The 23,941-nt window shown below is 33.9% G+C and overlaps 1 protein-coding gene across 3 annotated transcripts in view; it reads right to left on the bottom strand.

The window, feature by feature from the left end:
- The window catches only part of LOC143242520 (uncharacterized), a 71,784-nt gene extending 48,140 nt beyond the window's left edge, over nt 1-23,644 (bottom strand). The window contains exons 1-2 of one of the 3 annotated variants that reach the window (XM_076485949.1): nt 23,341-23,644; nt 22,978-23,223 (exon numbers count right to left, since the gene is read on the bottom strand). In XM_076485949.1, the coding sequence (XP_076342064.1) occupies nt 22,978-23,071 (94 nt within the window). In that variant the 5' untranslated portion in view covers nt 23,072-23,223; nt 23,341-23,644. The remainder of the gene's footprint in view (nt 1-22,977; nt 23,224-23,340) is intronic. The other 2 variants (XM_076485954.1, XM_076485958.1) reach the window with 2 other exon arrangements.
- Between the last annotated feature and the right edge of the window lie 297 nt (nt 23,645-23,941).

Below are 23,941 nucleotides of genomic sequence, written 5' to 3'. Positions count from 1 at the left end.
GAAGTACAAATACGCATGATTCAAGTTCATTGAAAATGCATGGGTTTTTAAAGTAATTTTCACATAAAATAGCCTCACTTTCTAAATAAATTTTTAATAGGCTTCCATTAGTTCACTGGAAGGTCTGATTTCCACTTCTTAGGAGGTGAAGAGTTTGTTTGTAGTTAAAATCAAATCTACACATCTCTGCCCATTAGGAGTATCGAAACCCGGTTTCTAGCGCTGATATACCTTTGTACCACTGGGGAGGTAAGGTGAAGAGAACCATGTGAAGAATATTAATGGTATTATAAAGAACCAGGACTCGATTTTTTTTCATGTTGCAATATTTTTATCTTATCAATATCACTGTATTTTCCGATTTGAGATTTATAGCACTTTATTTTACTAGTGGTTCAACGGTAAATTCAAGTGTTTATAACGTTAAAATTAGATTTCATTACCTACGATGGACACAGTACAAATAACCAGTTATGCCGTTTCAGTAGACGTTTGTGCAGAGCAGAGATAGTAAATTTAAGAACTTGAATGTACTGAAAGTACCTGTTGAAAGAAAAAATGACGTTTCGGCTTCCATACGAAGGCCTTAGTATAGACGTCCAAACGTCTTTTTTTTTTTTTTTTAACAGGCAGTTCCAGTCTATTCAAGTCCTCTAGCTTATTGTGTAGTTTGTTTTTCTTAATAGGAAACACGTCCTGAAAATATTAGTAGTTTAGTAAAGAGGATGTTGAATTAGCATCTTTCTACATCAAGAAGAAAAGTAATATTTTCCTCTGTCGATATTCATCCATGACAAAGAAAGAAACTCCAGATATAATGAAACAAAGAATCTTGGATAAAGCAGAAAAAAAACATACAGTTTAGTGTTTTTCTAAGATATGATCAGCTCACCGAAAAGGAAACAGCAAACTTTACTTACAATAATGTAGTTTATCCGCTCAAACCGAAAATAATTGTCTGTGACAGCAATTGTCTTCTAAAGGAGTCGCTTTGCTGAAATCAATTTCGGAGAAGTAGCAATATTGCGACCTAGGCACAACGGTCACGTGATAGGAATAACGTCTCATGCATGAGAGAGATATATAATGATTTTGACAAAAGCATTCAGAGAATGAACCTTTAGCAAAAAGCCAGCCGTAAGGCTACATAGGATGAACTGTACAGTTCATAGCCATAATTTGAAACTTTACCTAATCTAATAAGGTAACATAAAAAACGAGCAACAATAATTATGTAGTTTTTTTTCCCTACAACTGAGGGTTCAATAATCTTAACAGGTGTAGAGGACAGGTCTGAAGACGAAAGGCGGAAGACTTTCGAAACGTCGTCCTTTACACTTGTGTCTCCACAACAAACAGTTGCCGTCCATTCTACAAAGTTTCATCATAAATAATCTGCCTAAACAATCTATCAAAGAATCTTAACAGGTTTCAGAAGAATAGGAAATAAAATTTATAAACTACGGATCTTAATACGTTGTCATTTCTGTACTAACATCGTTTCTACACTATTAACATCAAAGATTATATACATATTAAATCTAATTAACATTTATTTTGTAAGACATTTAAAGAGCCATCTAGTGGAGAATAAGATCACGTTTAAGATGTTGACAACGAATTTTTAAAAAAATTATTTCCAATCTCATAAAAGAAAAACAATATTATTGAAAAATAAGACCCATTATTCTCATTTCACAAATAACAGATTTATAACTACCTTACACATGTGTTTGTTTATAGTAATAAAATATATATTAAGGATCATTTAGAAGTAACATAAAGTTTTACGTTTTTTTATTTAATGAATTAATAATAAATTTTAAATCACGCATTATTATAGAAAGAACAACTGTTTAAAACTCATTTATACAAAGTAGGCAGCACTGATCTTGAGTCATTAGGTAGTCTTCAGTAGAAAGACTGAAAAGGCATCTTCCTAACGGATTGATATAGACATCAGCAGAAAGACTGAAAAGTCATCCATGTTACGGGTTGGTATAAACTTCAATACAGAGATTGAAGAGCCATCAACCTTATGAATTGATATAGACCTCAGTGGAAAATCCGAAGAGACGTCCACCTTATAGATTGGTATATACCTCGGTACAAAAGTTGAATAGCCACCCATCTCGAGACTTCAATAGGTGCGATTTACATAAAACTCGAATGTAAGACAAACTTGGCAACGCTTCAAGTTTTTTGGGGTAAACCTAACTATGCTACACTTATGTATGTGTAACTACGTAACATTTAGTCAACTAAGTAATGATATTTATTTTAAAAACAAAGTTTATCGTGATAAAAATATTGAGAACAAAATCTTAACCCTTACCACCAATAAAAGCATGACACAAATAGACTATTAGAGGAGAGTATACCTTTCAGCAATTTCTCATGTTGTTGTTGTTGTTAAAGATAGCACGATTTTACATCAGTGAAATCAGAAGTTGAAGAATGAAGACGTTTATTTTCAGGCAAAACTGCACTCTTCCTGCAGTAGCCTATTATGCACCTTAGTTTTAAACATAATTCTAAGTAGCACAGACACACACTGTAACTTAAAGATACCCATCTGGATTATTGACATATTCATAATAATAAACAAACACAATGTAACTTAAAAATACCCATCTCTGTTACTGACACTTTCATAATAACAAACAAACACGTAGTATCTTAAAGATGTCCATCTGTTTTATTTATACACGTTAACAGTAATTAAGAATCACGCAGTATCCTGAAGAGGTCTGCCTAGTTTATCTAGTTATTTGTAAAGAGCTACGTTTACATAAGGTTTTTTGTTATACTTAATACTTTCAAATCTAGCCATACACGTTATAGTAAATAAAATTGCACGTTCCCGTATTTTACATCTTAATTTCAAACATGTTCTTAATACTAAAGACAGCAGAGTAACTAAATATGCCCGACTGTTACTCTCAGCTAAAAACTAAGTATATGAAATGAAAGGCGTAAAACGCTGTCCCATATGCTAATCAAGTTATTGGATTATTTTACGGATGTGCTGATTTGCTTTGAAAATAACATGAAAAAGAAAACTACTTGGAAAAAGCGTTTCATCTCTTGATAACGAGAACTTTCCATTACCACCTACATTTGGGTTGATACACCCGAATTCTTGCTCATTCAATTGTGTTTAATTATGATCTAGAAAAACCGATGTTTACGTACAGTGAAAGTCCGTGAAAAGATCAACCATACCGTTCTTATTGCAAAAACAATTCTGAATAATCATGGATGATCATGGTTGACAGAGTGAAGGTGACCGACGATAGAGGAAGTAGATCAAAGGGAAGTACGGGAAGAAAAACCTTAGTTTTATAAAAAGTCATTAACCTTCCATAGAGGAAATAGTCCTGAGGTGAGGAAAGCACAAGAAGAAAACTCTTGGCTGTATAAAGTGTCATTAACTTTACACAGAGTTCTAAGGAAAACACGGGAAGAAAACCATTGGTTGTATAAAGTGTCATTAGTCTTGCACGGAATCCTAAGGAAAACACGGGAAGAAAACCCTTGTTTGTGTAAAGTGTCATTCAGATTGAATACTTAGGAACGGGTAATACACACACGGGCATTGATCAAACAATACCTTAAGGAATGTGCAATGTCCTAAACGATACGACCACTGGTCAAATAGTATGTTTAGCAAGAGGTAGTACCATTGCTCAGAAACGGATACAACATGACATAATCACTGGTCAGAGAGGATGCTCAGGAAGTGGCTATGCACGGCAACATATCTCATACGTATATATAATTATTGGTCAAACGATTAATGCTCACAGACATTACACTACGGTCTGCCACGTGATTATTAGTTAAGAGGTTTGTTTGTTTGTCTTATAGAACCCTAGATTTTAAAATTGCATGTCCATAAACTTAAGGCTGTCTCAAAGAGGAACACAGTAAAGAGATTTTCCCAAAATGAGTTATTGGTCTCATAAAAATTTTAAAATTACCAGAGGAAGGACTTCCTAGCCCGAAAAGTTATAAGCATTCAAACATCTTTTTTATATCGTGGTAAAAGTTTGTATTTCCGTTTTTATTGTTATCGATTTAATCACACCACAGCGTTTTTTGAAACTAATTTAATAAACCTGTTCATCTAAACAGATATTGAATTATAAGACTAAAGCTTTATTTGTGAGATGAATTCTAACAGATAAAAGACAGACAAGAGTAAGATACGTGAGTTACAATGTCAGGAGTAATATGTCAAAAGAGAAGCAAGTGGTGTTACTTTTGATACATAATAAAGCTACGCTTACATCCACAGAGAGCTCGTGATAATAATAATAAAAAGATATATAAGAATTAAGATTTAGAGGGCAAATTTCAAGTAGCGTAACACGGAATCATTTGAACGCCAAACCTTCCCTCACGGAATAATACAATTAAATTAAAAAGTGAAGAATGCCAGAGAGAAAACTAACCCTAATCAGGGATGATTTTGTTTCATTTTTAGGCCTCACACGCTGAATAGTTTTCCTTACAGTAATAATTATGTTTCATTGTGTCCCAAAGAAACAGCAGCAACAACAACCAAACGTATTTTAAAATGGGAAACACAACGTTGGCTGACAATTAATTTTTATTGTAGTAACGAATATGTACAGTTTGATAAAACCTAAAGTTTGTTGGATGAAGGGTTCCATTTTGAGATTAAATTAACCATTTGTCTCGTGGAGGTTCTTTATATTTCTTAATGTATTTTTTCTCAGATGATTGCATTCTAACAGGGGACGAATAACCAACTATCACATGAGAACCACCGAGTTTTTAATTAAGATAACTAAATACTCTTCTTCTTTTCTCGTTCTGAACATCAAATGACTTTGTATATGTTATGGCAGCTGTCATGCAGTGAAACCACTTCTACAAGGGATCTGGATAATTTTTCATTATAGGTACACAAGAATACGTAGTAATGGTCCATTCAAAGTCCAAATACGAGATGTAAACGAAATTTCCAATTAATTAATAAAAACGTTTAGCCACTTAATCCAAAAATATAAACTAGTTGTTTTTTAATGAGCACATATCTACTAATAATCACTGAAACATAAAAATTCGAGGATCTCACATTCTAGACGTGGTGTTACTGAAATACTGCTAAACTTTTATTAGTGATTGTGTTATAACAGACATAGACGGTGACTGTTGCCCATTGGTTGCCTTCTCTGTTGTTCATAGTTCAGATTTAGAAACGGCTATGCTTGAACTCTAAACTACTACAGAACATTCACCTAAAACTAAAAACCATTAAAGGACAGTTAGACAACACTAGTACTATATTCACCGAACACTATTATAGAACTTTCAGGTTACACTGTAAATAATTTAGAAATATCAAATTAGACTTGAACATTGTGGGACCAAAGCAAATTACCAATAACGTGACTTATATTAGCTACGAAACGGAAACGTTATGGACTCTAAACTATTCCAACCAATCATATTCAATATAAAATACTTATGTATCAATGCACAAAATGAAACTGTATCAAACTATTAAAACAAAAGTCTCGTCTCATCTCGTGATTCGTGTGTTGACAACTACAGTTGTAGCTGACTTAACACCAAATCATCCATGTTACTTCAGAAAGAGGATTAAAATTCAAATGTAAAGATTTTCTGCCAAGACAAAAAAAATGCTTTATTAGTTGTGTACACAGGTTTCACCAAAAGAAGTTAGACAGTGAAGTAGCCAAGACTTAATGATATGTTTTATTAGTTGTGTACACAGGTTTCACCAAAAGAAATCCCATAGTAAAGTAGTGAAGGCTTAATTATATCCTTTATTACTTGTGTACACAGGTTTCAGCAAAAGAAATCCCATAGTAAAGTAGTGAAGGCTTAATGATATGTTTTATTACTTGTGTACACAGGTTTCAGCAAAAGAATTTACATAGTAATGTAGTGAAGGCTTAATGATATGTTTTATTAGTTGTGTACACAGGTTTCAGCAAAAGAATTTACATAATAAAGTAGTAAAGGCTAAAAAATGACATGTTTTATTAGTCGTGTACACCGGTTTCAGCAAAGGAATTTACATAGTAAAGTAATGAAGGCTTAATGATATGTTTTATTAGTTGTGTACACAGGTTTCAGCAAAAGAATTTACATAGTAAATTAGTGAAGGCTTAATGATATTTTCTTATTTGTGTACACCGGTTTCAGCAAAATAATTTACATAGTAAGGTAGCGAAAGTTTAATGATATGTTTTGTTAGTTGTGTACACAGGTTTCAGCGAAAGAATTTACGTAGTAAAGGCTAAAAATGACATGTTTTATTAGTCGTGTACACCGGTTTCAGCAAAAGAATTTACATAGTAAAGTAGCAAAGGCTTAATGATAGGTTTTATTAGTTTTGTACACAGCAAAATAATTTACATAGTAAAGTAGTGAAGGCTTAATGATATGTTTTGTTAGTCGTGTACACCGGTTTCAGTAAAATAAGTTACATAGTAAAGTAGCGAAGGTTTAATGATATGTTTTCTTAGTTGTGTACACTGGTTTCAGCAAAAGAATTTACATAATAAAGTAGTAAAGGCTAAAAAATGACATGTTTTATTAGTCGTGTACACCGGTTTCAGCAAAGGAATTTACATAGTAAAGTAATGAAGGCTTAATGATATGTTTTATTAGTTGTGTACACAGGTTTCAGCAAAAGAATTTACATAGAAAGTTTTGAAGACTTAATGATATGTTTGATTAGTTGTGTACACAGGTTTCAGCAAACGAAGATCGATCGCAAAGTATATGTTATTCCAGAGATCTCAAATTTCAAATGCTCTATTTATATACTAAAGATATAAGATCAATAGTAGCAACCGTTGGCATTAAAAGGAGTTTCTGATAATTCTACTGTTTACTTTAAAAACTAATGTTTCAAAGATACACAAACTGACAGAAACTATTTCGAAATAATTTCCCCTTTTTTGTTAAAACCTGTGACAAATAACATCAAAATAACAAAGGGCAAAATTGTAAATGTGTTTTTAATTTTCCGCGTGAACAGTCTTACATAGCTCTGTGGCAGAGTGGCATGTCTGCAAACTTACAACTTTAGAAACAGCGTTTCGATATTCATGGTGGGCAAGGCACAAACAGCCCGTTATGTAGTTTTGTGTTGAATAAGAAACAAACAAAACTTTTATCTGTGTAAAACAAAGATAGTTACCTGAATAAAAGAAATTAATTAGCGGTTCTGTTGAAAAAAGAAAATATACGCTTTCATTTTTTAAAATAAATGTTCATTTTATTTGTAATATTCGTTAAGACAAACAGGCAAATTTTTTACAATTACGTTTCAATAACTTTTGTGTAAAAAACAAACATGCATTACTTTACTTAATTTCTGAGTTGCCTTGGCTAGTTAGATGTATTCTTTTAAATACAATATCGTACATTACTTCAAATAACGAGCCGATTAAGCATCCGGAAAGACCCGGCATGGCCAGGTGGTTAAGGCACTCGACTCATAATCCGAGGGTCGCGGGTTTGAATCTCCGTCACACCAAACATGCTAGTTCTTTTAGCCACTATTCGTTGATAAAAGAGTAGCACAAGGGTTGGCGGTGGGTGTTAATGGCTAGCTTCCTTCCCTCTAGTCTTACACTGCTAAATTATGGAGGGTTAGCTTTGCGCGAAATTCAAAACAAACAAAGCTAAGGGCAGATAATCCTCGTACAGCTTTGCGCGAAATTCCAAACAAATCAAACATTCGAAAGAAGTAATAAAAACTAACGTTCGAATGCGGGTGTATTTAATGACGGTTCTTTTAATTAGGCTATTATCGAATTAAACATGAAAACTATCTATCCGCATAGTTGATTGTGTTAAAAAAAGACATTCATTATTTATTCGGTATTAGACATAAACCCGTTTCTTAAATCTTACTCCAATATTAATAAATGTATTATTTATTTGATTTTTCTATTATTTTAATTTTTTTAGCGTAAAATAGCCCACTTACTTCGCCACTTTAGATCGTTTAAGTGTTAACTGAATGAAGTCTTTTAAGTTTCATAACAAAATATCATTGGTGTGAAATTCGCGCAAAGCTACACGAGGGCTATCTGCGCTAGCCGTCCTTAATTTAGCAGTGTAAGACTGGAGGGAAGGTATCTAGTCATCACCACCCAACGCCAACTCTTGGGCTACTCTTTTACCAACGAATAATGGGATTGACCGTCACATTATAATGCCCCCACAGCTGAAAGAACGAGCATGTTTGGTGTGACAGGGATTCGAACCCGCGATCCTCGGATTACGAGTCGAGTGCCTTAACCACCTGGCCATGCTCGGCGAACAAAATATCGTTAAGCTGGCTAAGTATCATTGAACGAAAATATACTTTTTTGGATGTGGTTTACAGACATTTTCATATATATATATATATACAATGGTCTCTCCAAGAAATTATGCATCAGAAAGGTTCTTTAGTAAGTTCTGGGTAGAAGGTGTTTTTATTTGTTTCAGAACTTCGCACGAGGTTTATCTGCTCATGACCGTCCCTAATTTTCAAATAACAGATGAGAGGAAAAGGCAACTGGTCAACAACATTTACCACTACTCATATTTGTCCGAAATGTGACATTTGTCTTATATTGCCCAGTCCCAGTCCCAGAGTGCGTTTTGAAGCAACGAGTCACGAACTACGAATCTTTGGATCTACAAATTGGGCACGCTAACTTCTGAAAAAACATCAGATCCAGGTGATTATAGTTCGTGAATTATATCCTTCGTCTATTAGTGTGTGTCTGTTTTCTTTTAGCAAAGCTGCATCGAGAATAATCGAACCTCTAATTTAAGAATTGTAAATCTGAAGACTTACCGCTGTATACCACTGGAGGACTCTTTTGTTAAGAAATATGTATTTCTTACCAACCTCTGTCACAGTTACATTGTTTCTTTGCTGATGGTTTTAAATACAACTTACTTTATATACAACTGGTTCATAAGTCTTTATTTAATACTGACGAATTTTTAAGAGATGTTTCGAACGTTTTGTTTATTATTAGCAATATGCTGTAAAATATTGTTATTTTATGTTATAAAAATATAACTGGGTTTTATAATAACTTTTACGTATTTTTAATCGGAAGTACCGAAAGAAAAAACTTTTATATTTTAGTTTACAAAATACGTTAATACCCTTTAGCTGTTCACTAATCATCAATTTCATGAAAGATGTAGACTTAAGTAACTGCAGACGACACGTGCTTCATCAAATCGGAAAAAAGTTAACCCAACCCTATCGTCTATTACTTCAACAATTCTACTGTGCTGCGACTTATTAAGGGCAACGCAAAAGTTACAGAGAAAGTCACGTTGAGTCTATTAAGAAAGTAATAGCGTATATATATAAATAGAAGCTTATATATAACACTGATAATAAGAGTTAAAAATTACATAACTATTTCTACGCATGCGCAAAACATTCCAAGCACGGGGAATTTATATACTACATAATTTCTACGTTTGTAGCGCTCTTACATGTAACCCCTTAAACACATGAGAAAGTTGAAAGTTGCAATATAAGATGTGGGATGATACGTAGCACTGCGGTATACAGTAAGCTTGCGCTATAACATATCAGATGTTACAAAATAATGTGGATTAAAATAAGTTTCTCTTAGTTTAGACTGATGACTGAGCATTAGAGTAAATTTGTATTACAAGAAATGAGACACTAGATGATAATGTGGATTACATTAAGCTTTCACTATAAGACATCAGACACTAGATGGTAATGTGGATTACATTAAGCTTACACTATAAGACGTGAGACACTAGACGGTAATGTGGATTACATTAAGCTTACACTATAAGATGTGAGACACTAGATGGTAATGTGGATTACATTAAGCTTACAGTATAAGACCTGAGACACAAGACGGTAACGTAAATTAGAATAAGCTTTCACTATAAGACATCAGACACTAGATGGTAATGTGGATTAGAATTAGTTTACACTGTGAGATAGAGACACTAGAAGGTAATGTGAATTACATTAAGCTAACACTATAAGATGTGAGACACTAGATGTTAATGTGGATTACATTAAGCTTACACTATAAGACCTGAGACACTAGACGGTAACGTAAATTAGAATAAGCTTTCACTATAAGACATCAGACACTAGATGGTAATGTGGATTACATTTAGCTTACACTATAAGATGTGAGACACTAGATGGTAATGTGGATTACATTAAGCTTACACTATATGACGTGAGACACTAGATAGTAACGTGAATTAGAATAAGCTTACACTATTAGACATCAGACACTAGATGGTAATGTGGATTACATTTAGCTTACACTAGATGGTAATGTGGATTACATTAAGCTTAGATCATAAGATGTGCTCTCAGGAACTTTAATTTGGCTGCTGCTTACTCTAATGTATACAGAGAACTTTCAAACAAGAACAACTAATAAATATACATGACTAGATACCGTAATAACTATAAAAATTTGCTGTGCATAAATAATATTTTGCTTTACCCACTTATATATTGCTACGTTATATCATCCAAAACAAAAAAGGCTTGAGTTATCTTAATTATCTTATAACTTACTTATATTGTACAAAAAACACTCATCCAAGCAAGACATTTTTTTTAGTTTGGAGTTTTTACTTATTTGTGAGTTTTTTGTTTTGTTTTACATTATAGACTATCATATATCTAGATTAAAACACGATAACGTTAATAAGCCTATATCTTCGGATAGTTTTTCTTCTTCTTAGGACATCGTGTTATAATAAATATTTTGAAATTTATTATTGAGCTAGTAGGCTAATATTTGGCCATTTTAGGAATAATAATGTTTTTTCTATTTGTTTTAAATTTTGTGCGAAGGTACTACCTGCGCTAGTAGCTCCCCTAATTTAGCTGTGATCCAATAGATGGAAGGCAGCTAGTCAAAACCACCCACAGTTAACTATTAGGCTATTCCTTTACAAAACAATAATGGAATTGACCATACCATTATAATGTCCTACGGCGATAATGTTTGGTGACAGTGATTATAAAGATTTATTTATTACCAAACTGTAAATAACTTGATTTTCTTTCTTATTTAATATCTAACCAATACTCAAAAGTAAAAGTTACTTATATATTAGGAAAGTAACTTTTTTTCCAATTTATTTTCAAGGAGTTAGATGAACACCTTTTTAAATTTTTTTTTTTGCAATTTTTCAAGAGCCAAGATTATAGTAGCACACTGCCCAATAAGTTTAGGAATTCATCTTAAGGAGTGAACATTAAAATAATCGCGTATCAGTTTTCACTTCTTATAAAAAAGTTGCTAATAAGCTAAACATTTTTTTCAAAGTGTGTTTTAACTCATAAATTTTTATAAAAATTTAACGAATAGTTATAGAAATAGATAAATACTAACAAATAATCGTTGTCCATTTACAAGAATGAGAGGAACCTCACAATTTAAACTTCAAATGAAAAGCAAAAATCCTGGAGGAACAGTGAAAAACAAACACTTAAAATTATTTTCTTTTTTCTCTTTCCTTCCTTTTAAAATTTTATATTTCGGTTACTAAAACCATTCAACAACCTAATGATGTGTCTTATTTTCTAGTTGTCCTCCAGTGGTTGAGAATTAAGCTCACGGTACTTCTAAACGTTTAGTGGTGTCTTGTTTGTTTTATTACACGTTTTATTACCGACTTAATAAAAACGTCGTTCAAATTTAGTATCTTCGGAATACTTCTAATGTAATTAAAAGCTTTTTCATTCATCAAGCTCTTTGAATGAACAACTGGAGGTAAATATTAAAAGTTGATCTAAGGTTAACTCTTCAGTGTAATGTGAAGTACACGTTTAACTCTTCAGTTTGTGATATGAAGTACACGTTTAACTTCTTAATTTGTCATGTAAAGCAGACGTTTAACTCTTGAGTTTGTTATGTAAAGTAGACGTTTAACTCTTCTGTCTGTAATGTGAAGTACACGTTTAACTTTTTTTGTCTGTAATGTGAAGTACACGTTTTAAAAATTGATGTTCAACGGAGGAAAATTAATACAAGTATATACATGCTGAGAGATCGTACCTCCTAACTTGAATCCATATATATGTGTGAAACAAGTATTACAAGTGAATATTTTGATCGTACAGGGACTTGAACTACAAAAGTAGCGCTCCCTTTTTTATGTATCTACTCACAACACTGATACACACACACATACATACAAATAAATATATATGTATATATTACGCAGACCATAGAAACAAAACCATATTGTTTTACAGATTGTATAGAGTCTAGATTTTCTTTCCCGAAGTCTTAACGCACGTGTAATTAATAGCACTTGACAGACTTATATAAAATAGTAGAAGATTGTACCGTCGTAGCGTACTATTGACTAGTCCGCTTGATACACGTGGGCTCAGTCAATGAACCACTGACCCATCTAATAACATATTTATGCTTTCATCAATTTCTATTTAATATTCAATTATTCACGTAAGGTCCTGTACGTATACAGTCTCTCAAACTCGCTGCTGTAAATTGGGTGTATTGAAAACGATAAATTCATAGACCTTCCGATGAGTTAAAGTGAGAAAAAACTCATACTTTGAGGTCCTAAGCCTCTGCTAGTGCTAGTTATTAAAATATTAAATTCTTATTCTAAAGTATAAAGACTGATTTATTAAATGAATCAAAGACCAACGATAAATAATGTTATAAGAGCTATGTTAATTAAAGGGTGGTCAGGTTGTTGTACCAGTGCAAAGCTACACAATGAGCTATTTGAGCGCGGGAAATCGAACCTCAAATTTTTGTTGTAAGTCCGGAAATTTACTGCTGACCCATCTGAGCGCACATAACTAACAGTTGCCTAAAAAAATTTAGTAAATGTAACTCATCAAGGAATTGAACCCCGGATTTTAATGTTGTAACTCTTATTAAATTACCATTCACCTACTTGGACTTGGGAACACATGACTAACAGATTTCGAAAATTAGTAAATGGAACTGATATTAAAAATTAGAGAAAATAAAAGATTATCATGCTGTTGTTATTTGTTTCACGGCAATTCATCATAGTGAAAAGGAGGAAAAGAATAACTTACAAGTTATGCTCATAATTCTAAAGAATAGATATCAATTTGTGCTCATAATTCTAAAGAATAACTTACAATTTGTGCTCATAATTCTAAAGAATAGATATAAATTTGTGCTCATAATTCTAAAGAATAGATATCAATTTGTGCTCATAATTCTAAAGAATAGATATCAATTTGTGCTCATAATTCTAAAGAATAAATATAAATTTGTGCTCATAATTATGAGTACTGCGAGTTGTGCATTGAAAACGTAAAGGTTACAGTTTTACATATATATCTAGATTAAGAATTCATTTGACAGACCTAATTTAGTAATTTTCCTAATTCTATTTAATCTAAGTCTTAATGTCTACGTTAAATAAATTTTTCTCATCATAACACTTACTGCTTTCTACGAAGACTTACATTAAGTTGTAGGTTTATTAGCCATACTCTTTTGACGAAAACTATTTTATTGAAAGACTGGTCTTTCGGTTGCTCAGCAACTTGAATAAAGTAGGATTTTAATAGCTGTTTTACTAAAACAAACAAAATAATGAGACATAACTATTTAAATACAAATATTTTTAATATTAAAATTGAGTCAGCCAGGATTCTTATGTTACAAAACTTTCTCTAACTTGAGATAACATTATCCTAAAATATAATAGTTAGAAAGACAGTTTAATGACGAGATCCTCTGTTCTTTAACGACCTTATTGAACAAAATGTCCTTTTTCTACATCTGATACTCAGAACAAAATTTCAAACAGGATATCTTCTGTTCTTTAACGACACTACTGAACAAAATGTCCTTTTTATACATCTGGTAGTCAGGACAACATTTCAAACAGGATATTTCTGTTCGTTAACGACACTACTGAACAAAATGTTCTTTCTCTACATCTGGTAGTTAAGACAACATTTCAAACAGGATATCCTCTCTTTCTTAACGATTTTATTGAATAAAATGTTTTTTCTTCTTATCTGATAGTTAGAGTAGCATTTGAAACAGGATATTCTCTGTCATTTAACGACCTTATTGAACAAAATGTTCTGCCTATCTATTTGATATTTAGATCAACAGTTTAGAACACCACTGGATAGCACTTTAAACACGATATCCCAGCACACTTAATGACATTATTCACGACAGAATATTTCTACATCTTTTTAATACAGTTGAGAAAAAAAGTTCGAGTGCCTTCGAAATGTATACTTTTTTTCAACAAACAAATTATTTCTCCCAAAAATCTCCCAGGTTACCAAACGCCTTTGTTTCTGATTAACAATTTCTTCCTTAACCTACGGACAACGCTGTAATTTTGTTGAAATTCGAAGCCCAAAACAACTAAGTAACTTGCCAAAATGTCGTGGTTGTATGTCATACGTATTTTACTGAGTGACGTTCTAGCTCATTTTTGGATGTATAACACAGGGGACACCTTTCTACTTAGTTCACATATCGAAACGTACTCTAAATTTTAGTTTACTAGTTACCTCACTTCAATATTACAAAACTTAAAGAAAGAAGGAAAGGATTCAGAAAGCATTTTTAATTGAACATAACTAAAGTCATGTACAGTCTGTAGACAATAAATTTATCATCGATTAAAAAAGAAAAGAAGAAAAACAAACAAACAGAATTTTCAACTTAAGGTTAGCAGAGCAAAATAATTTTTTCGTGAACTTTTATCTCTGTATTAATAGCCACACACCTTTCGACCATAACAGTTTTCAAGTGATGTTAGGCTAGAAAATGGGTTGATAATTATATAATTGTAAAGTAAGAATGTTGCATCAACAATTACCTCAAAAGACAAAGCTTTAATGGAAGAACTACTTGGAATTGAAGATAATTAAGGGTCACGGGAAATACGTTTATCAAGTGTGGATGTTTTTTTTTTTTAACATATCATGCATGACTGAGCCAGGATAACAAAACAAGTAGCCTGTTAACTTAAGATCAAATGACATTCATGATTTATTTTCGAAGTACACCAGGTCTTTTTAACAACGCGCACGATTATGGTAAAGAATGCCCACGTACCTCTAGTCAACGTAGGTTGTCTAGTTGTCAAGCAGACAGATGGTTGTTTATTGGTTAATTGTGCGTGAAGCAGATTTTAATATCTTTATTAAAGTCACATGTCACAAGGATATTTATACAACTAAATAAAATTCGACTTCCTCTTGAAACTAAAGAATTATCGAATTCAACAATAGACAATTCTACAAAAACACGTATATCTGTCGCAACAAGGAAAGAGTTATTTTGCAGATAATACAACACAAATACGAATTTCTGCCATAACCAGGAAGATAGTCACCTAGTTAGTAATACTACAGAAACATGTATTTCTGTTAAAACTGTAAAAAAAAGGCGTCTAACAGATAATTCTGTGGAAACACGTATTACTGTTGCAACTAAAACAGCTATCATCTTGTAAATAATTCTACCAAAACGTGAACTTCTGATGCAATCAGAACAACAGCCATGTAGAACTTACATCTAATGTCATGCCCGGAATGGCCAGGTGGTTAAGGCGCTCGACTCGTAATCTAAGGGTCGCAGATTCGAGTCCCCGTCACACCAAACATGCTCGTTCTTTCAGCTATGGGGGCGTTATAATGTGACGGTCAATCCCACAATTCCTTGGTAAAAGAGTAGCCCAAGAGTCGGCGGTCTAGTCCTACACTGCTAAATTAGGGACGGCTAGCGCAGATAGGCCTCGTGTAGCTTTGCGCGAAATTAAAAAACAACAACAAACAAACTAATGTCATTTACTCCTATAAGCTTTTCACAACAGCTCACTCACCCTAGTGATAAAAAGTATTAAATTAAATGACAAAATCACTTATTATGACTTAACTATAGATCAAACTACAGCTAGAATGAATACAACGTAAAATTAACAAAAACAAATAGATTTATCAAACTTGAATAAATAATAACAACTAATGATTATTTTACCCTTGAATTTGCTATATAATTGATAAAACTCATTCATCTTGATACTAATCGCATTAACCCTTGGGTGAACCATTCACCTAGTTAAGAAGCACTGATATTATGAGCTAGAGGGAATCCTCAATGGCTGCGACTCTTGCATTTTTTTTAGGCAGGATTAGAGTAAATTAATCTGTAGGACCTTGAGCGTTTTCAAATACATCAATTGAAAGGGCTTGACCTCTTGAGTCCAGCACTGTAATTAGATCTCAAATCGGTCAAAATATGACTGAGATACGAGCTAAAAGTTTGAACTTGAAAACAAAAGAAAATAAAACTTAGAGCAGTTTTATGAGCAGCTATTTCGCAGCTAAAAATACGTAAATGCATTGCAACCAGAAAAAAACGTCATCTCGCAAATATTTATACAGAAATACGTACTTCTCTTGCAACTAAGAAAAGAGCCATATAGTAGATAATACTGAGAAAGGAAGTCTTCTAATCGCAAAAAGAAAATAGTCGTTTCTTATAACATTTAAATGTTTTTGGAGCAAACAGAATACCTATAAATTATAAATTTAATAAATATTACAGAATATGTATCGCTCAAGAGAAAAGTGACTCTTACCAGTCCCTTCCATGTTGTGGTCATTCATAAGAGTAAGCTAATGAGGAGATATTTAAGAACGTATCAACATTTGTTTACTAGAATCGAAGACACAAGATTACTTTAAACACACTGACATACTAAATTTCTTTTATTTTTTTAACCTAGAAGATATAGAATATACTCCTTTCGTTACAGAATATGGGTGTAAATTTTAGAAATAACTTCCCGGTTTGATTTGTACGTTAGTGAATTTTTGTAAGCTCGTGTAGACAGTTGTGCCGAAAGGTTACTACAATCTAAACTATTCAGAAGTGTATTGGTTTTAGTTGGCAAGCGTTCTTAACAAGTAGAGAGTGTAAAACTATCCGGAGAAGACGAGAAGAGACAATGTTGAAATAATACAGTGGCTGTTGTTTGTTGAACTACGCGAAAAGATAGTGGAGGCATATTTGTGTTAACCTCCCTAACTCGTAGACCAGAGGAAAGGTTAGCTCGTCACCACTACCAACCCGCAAACTCGTGGACTACTCTAATCAAATACTTGAACTTGTCAGTCATCTCAAGGTGCATGGACTGGCGCGAATATCTGGAATTAACGAATATGATGTTCGCCCCATATTGTATACTTATAAACCACACTAAAAAGCTTAGGCCAGAAAGCATTCAAATACCATAGACGTAAGGGTAGCGGTATCCTAAGTGTAGTGTTTGAACTCAAGAAATATACTCTTAACAGTTTTTAATTCATAAGAAATGTTGTTTTAAACTTCTAATTAGTGTCTGATGTGATTCTGGAAGTGCAAGAAAACTATCAGTTTCACATCAAGGGAGAGAAAATTTCAAAACTTCGTAATCATAAGTTCGTGGTACTTAAATCTGATATATTAACATAAAATGGACGGTAGTTTTATGGTTGAAACATCTGGCACTTCTATCCTGGAATCAGATAATCTTTCTAGCAAGAGTTTTATAGTATTATTACTTATCTCTAGAGGATGCCTGGTTATTGTGTTTTATGTTCAAACAGGGATAATCCTTAAGTGTAGAAGAAATTTATTTGAAAACAGTTATCATTTTTATTTTGACAAGACGAGGGTCTTGGTTAAATAGTGCGGAAACAAGATGGGTTTAACTTGGTAAGGCAAGGGTCTTGGATAAACAGTGTCAAAACAAGATAGAGTTAGCTTGGTAAGGCGAGGGTCTTGATTAAACGGAAACAAGATAGGTAAGTCTTGGTTAAACAGTGTCAAAACAAGATTTAACTTGGTAAGGCGAGGGTCTTGATTAAACAGTATCAAAACAAGATGGGGTTAGCTTGGTAAGGCGAGGGTCTTGATTAAACAGTGTCAAAACAAGATGGGGTTAACTTGGTAAGGCGAGGGTCTTGATTAAACAGTATCAAAACAAGATGGGGTTAGCTTGGTAAGGCGAGAGTCTTGATTAAACAGTATCAAAACAAGATGGGGTTAACTTGGTAAGGCGAGGGTCTTGATTAAACAGTATCAAAACAAGATGGGGTTAACTTGGTAAGGCGAGGGTCTTGGTTAAACAGTATCAAAACAAGATAGGGTTAGCTTGGTAAGGCGAGGGTCTTGATTAAACAGTATCAAAACAAGATGGGGTTAACTTGGTAAGGCGAGGGTCTTGGTTAAACAGTGTCCAAACAAGATGGGGTTAACTTGGTAAGGCGAGGGTCTTGGTTAAACAGTGTCAAAACAAATGGGGTTAACTTGGTAAGGCGAGGGTGTTGATTAAACAGTATCAAAACAAGATGGGGTTAGCTTAGCAAGGCGAGAATCTTCATTAAACAGTGTTAAGACAAGATGAGGTTTACTTGGCAAAGCGGATTCTTGACGTATACTGTTTCGTTGGTGGACCAATGTCATTCATTGCACACACAGAACGGAAAAAATGAATGAAAACGACCAGAGAGTATTGTTCTTGCTAGTTACGACAGATTTAATAAACACAGTATTATTATGTTGGATATTTGTCATTGACACAAAGGTTCTCTAGGAGCTTATAAAGTTAGAATTTGGGTTTCGATACCCGTAATGGGCAGCGCACAGATAGCTCTTTGTGTAGTTTTGAGCTTAATTACAAACAAATTAACACAAACTGAGCGCCATATGTATATATACTTATATACTTGATTTACTTTGTTAATTATTCTAGTTGGTTTAGTTTGTTTTGAATTTCGCGCAAAGCTACACGAGGACTATCTGCGCTAGCCGTTCCTAATTTAGCAGCGTAAGACTAGAGGGAAGGCAGCTAGTCATCACCACCCCCCGCCAACTCTTGGGCTACTCTTTTACCAACGAATAATGGGATTGACTGTCACATTATCGCCCCCACGGTTGAAAGGACGAGTATGTTTGGTGTAAAGGGGATTCGAACCCGCAACCGTCAGATAACGAGTCGAGTGCCTTAACCACCTGGCCATGCCGGGCATTATTCTTGTTGAATTAATTAGTTAATATCTTGCAGCTATTTTGTTCTGTCTCAGTAGCTTGTCTCGAACGTCATTTAGTCATTATCTTTATTACTGTCTTAAACACTTTGGAAAATCATTTATAACCACTTTATTTTCTGTCATTTCCCTGAGCGTTTATGATTTATTAACTGTTTTAACCTGTATATGTTTGTCTGTGTACATAAGAAACTGGTTAAAAACACATAACCTCACAAGTTGAGTCATTACAAGATGGGGCCTTATGTTACTCCCCTCGTCCCCCTGTTTTTTATGCTTCAGTTTCAGAAATTTTTGTTGGCCGATAACCTCATGGTAACTAAATCTTCAAAGAAATGCAATAAACATAACCTATGCTACGGGCACGAAAGAAATTAGAGTCTCCAGCTGACGTGTGAGAAACAATGATTTCTTTGTGATTTGAATCTAGAACTGATCACGTACTTGATAGAAAGTCTTACCAACCCATGTACATCAATGGTAAAATGTTTCTACTACTCTTCAAAGGGGCAGGGGGTTGGCAAACTATTTTTATTACTGTTTCTGGAATAATTTATATTATTCATAGCTTAATAAACTCAAAATAGGAATTAAACTTACGTCCCACACATAGAAAGTTTTGTAAGAAAGAAAATGCTCTTACTCAAAATCACATACGTTCCTCAGTACTTAAATAATTTTTGTTCGTTTCTGGTATTAAACGCAAAGCTACACGATGTGCTATCGTGGCTATCGAAACCTGGGTTTTAGCGTTATAAGCCTCCAGGTTTACAGCTGAGCTAATGGGTGATTTGATAACTTGCACTGAGCACGAGTTAAAACCCAGGACTATTACATAGTGGAAATATTCAGTTACTTTCATAAGCTTCGTCAGAAAAATATAAATAGTATCATTAGGGTAAATAAGCTTTAAGATGCCAATGAATACGAAGAAACAATAGTGATGTCACTGATAATAGCTTAAACGAACTTAACTGTCGTTTTGGATAAATTCTCACTGCGCGTTTTTCAACAAACAGAACTCTTCTTATGATAATGTGGATCTTTTAACAATGTGAACAATTCGGCAACAACAAAAAACTCGATAAAACGATTAATTTGATCTGTAAACAAATCCATTTTGCAAAGAATGATTTTTCTATAACGTTCGTGTACGAAATGATTCGAGAGGCAACTGTGACGTAGCATAAAAAAATGTTGACATAGATAGTATCTCAAGTCATATTAACGGCTTCATAGACAAGTGATTACGATTAGAAAGTTTCCGTTGGCAAGAAATGTTTGTAAGAAGGTCATTCTATTAACACCCCAAAATTCTTAATATCAAGGATACTGAACTAGATAACACAGGATACCATGTACAGGTAATCTCGCCAGCAAAGTTCGTCATTATATACGCCCAGTTAATAAATGGGCTGTTTGAAATCAAGAAGCAGTTGTTCCACTTAAAATTAAATAAAATAACAATACATGAGATATTCTAGTAGAAACTATTCACTTTTGTTTATTTGTTTAAGAGTGCTTAATGGGATGTTTGCGCTGTGCCCATGGGAGGGATCTAAACTATATTTTAATGTTATAAGTTCTCAAACTCTGGGAGGAGAGCAGTACTTAATGATACGTACCGTTAATTCAAGCAGAATGTTCGTTTATACGTTTCTCAACTCTACTGTTGCGACTTGTGTAAACCTGCTTTACAATCTGTGCGCAAAGATTCGCGAGTTTTTGCGGCGGACCATTCAAAATATTGTGCACGAAATGGTTACATCATATGATGTAAGATGCAGTTAAGGGATAATAAAAATTATGACTTGCGGTAATTTTCTTCTTTATTATTCAGGGTACAATAACAAATATTCTTTTTTATTATTATTCATAACAACTACCGCCGTACGGTAGTCATATTACTAACTGATCTATTCTTCCAGCAACCTGATACTTTCTGCCATAAAACGTTTACAACTCGTGCCCACAAAGTACAACATTATCATCATTTAGAGAAATCCACCCTGAATCCAGATCTTAATCCACGGATTTCGCGAAAATATTCTGCAATGTACGTAACCGTAGATCCTTTTCATTATATTAATTTGACGCGAAAATGCAACTTAGCATTCCTATGCTCTTTTACTTATGTAGTAAATAAAACACGTAATTTTACTTTTTCATTGCTTTAGTTACAAATTCGGCTCGGCATGGCCAGATGGGTTAAGGCGTTCGACTCGTAATCCAAGGGTCGCGGGTTCGAATCCCGGTCGCATCAAACATGCTCACCCTTTCAGCCGTGGGGGCGTTCTAATGTGACAGTCAATCCCGCTATTTGTTGGTAAAAGAGTAACCCAAGAGTTGGCAGTGGGTGGTGATGATTAGCTGCTAAATTAGGGATGGCTAGCGCAGATAGCTCTTGAGCAGCTTTGCGTGAAATTAAAAAAAGAGTTACAAATTATTTGACAGACATGTTTTAGAAAATTTAACCTTTTCTTGAAACACCACTTTCGATGGAAGACTTGGTCGAACTTGTTACATGTTACAGTGCTAGGGACTATCTAGGATACTCTTTAAATTCGCTTTAAGTTCGAGAAACTTTTATCATTATGGAATATCACAGATACATTTAAAATTATTTTCGAATTTGAAAAACTCCTTTCAGACGCTATGTTGATTAAAACTGTAAGAGCTATCCTGAAATCCATCTTTGTAAATAAATCGAAGTTTTCTAAAAGCGTCAACTGTCTCTATGAGTCTCGTAGTTAGATTTTGATTTTATATAACCACTCAATTCATCACCATCTGACTTTGCTCCATCAGTCTAAGTAGCACTATAGCTATATTCTTGCACGTTCTAACTAGTTCATTGTGTTCTAGATTTGGTTTTTATTTAATGGGAATCCAAAAGTTGCTATGTAATAACATACTAACTCAAACCTATCCCCCAGTTACAAAGTAGAAAATCAAATCAGTTTCGAAACGTTGTTATGTAACGGTGATTCGCTCATCTTCTCTGACATGAGTCTCCGATAGTTCTGGAATAACGAAAAATCCTCCCGACAGTTCTTAATATCATAAAATATCTTTGAGACAATCTGATCAGATTACATCTTTCAAGATATCATTTACAGGTCGTGTGTTTAGAGTAACAATCGATATAAAATATTTCACTGAGAAGCACTATCTCTGACCATCAGTCATTATACTGTATTATTTACTTCAGAATAAAGACATCTTTAAACATAAGTTTCTTTGTTTTTGGAATCTTTCGCTAGCTCTTCTTAAATTAACAGTGTAAGACTGGAGGGAAGGCAGCTAATCATCACCACCCACCAACGAATAGTGAAATTGACCGTCACATTATAACGCCTCCATGATTGAAAGGGCAAGCATGTTTGGTGTGACAAGGATTCAAACCCGTTCCCCTCAGATTACGAGTCGAGTGCCCTAACCACCTGGCCGTGCAGGGCCAGCTTAGACATAACTAACAGTGAAATTAATCAAATACTGGAAACTACTGTTAAATGTACCTCAAACAAGTAGTTTAACTTTCTGTTTCTGGAGACTTCATGACAGTTTAGCTAAGGCAGGTTTTACTTATCATATGATTTTTTAATCCAAACGTTTCGTATTCTTCTATACGATGTCACAGTAACGACTGTTACTGAAGAGAGTATCTGTACTTAAAGGTGGAAGATAGACTAAATATAAGAACAATCCCTTGAAACTTTTGTAAGGTTTCTAACCCCGTTATGTAAATGGTTTTAAGATTATTCCTGGAATGGAGAATTAAGTGATTAAAAATATATATTTACAATGATAACTAATTTATAAGAGACCATAGACAAACAACTTACCTGACTGTAGAGTGTGGGTCAAAGGTGGGCAGGACAGAAGACAAGACTGGACTAAGAAAGTGGATACCAGGACCACAATCTGCAGCTTCGACATCCTCTTCGTCAAACCTTCTTTAACCTCATCGGTGACCGTCTACTCGGATTATTTTCTTGGTTGTGAATAATCATATTTTAATTTCTGGTACATAGGAAAACGAAGGAATTGTCCTTACGAAGGACTAGTGTCTTCATTTGGTGAAACTGAAGCTATAGAAAACAGAACATGTTTAATTCTGTAAGATGTCTAGAAAAAATTACTTCCTTAAAATTTACATTAGGATAGTAAAACGTCTTTGATTATGTGCAAAAAAGAAACAAACTTACCGACTTACTTACAAAACTTGAATCCCATGTTAAAATAAAACACTAGTAACGTTATTGGATGATTGGTTGAATCTCAGGTTTCTATCTTCAGAGGTAAACAACTTGAAAGAGTTAGACTAAGTTTCTGGAGAGCTGAGTACTAAATCTCTGTGCTTCGAGACCACCCGCCAGCCCAACAGCAACTACTGAAAACAGTGTATTCTCAAGTACAGTCTGTGAGTAGCAGAACTCCCATACACATACCGATTCTCGCTGCGTGACGTAAACTCACGCAGTGTGAACAGGATCGTGTATTCTGCACCGTTTCATGAGGAGGTTTTTCTTATAAGATAATGACAACTATTGGTTGCCAATAGGGTCCCTACAAAGGAAACTCCTACTAAACAGATAACTGTAGCATCTATGGGTTATCAAAGGGCTCAGTTGTATATCTAACGGGCAGTTGTTGAGTTCAGATCGTAACAAAACTTATCGAAGACAGGACCTGACAGACATTTCAGCTTTCTTCTTTCAAATTTTAAAACCAGTGTGATTTTATAGACACTTGTTTTACAGTAAAGTGGTTGTTATGGTGAAATATGTATGTTTTGTAATTATGCCT

Source organism: Tachypleus tridentatus, chromosome 2, assembly GCF_004210375.1.
Source record: "Tachypleus tridentatus isolate NWPU-2018 chromosome 2, ASM421037v1, whole genome shotgun sequence".
NCBI classification, from domain to species: domain Eukaryota; kingdom Metazoa; phylum Arthropoda; class Merostomata; order Xiphosura; family Limulidae; genus Tachypleus; species Tachypleus tridentatus.
Note: the sequence above shows the minus strand (reverse complement) of the source record. Positions and strands in the feature narration are given on the sequence as shown.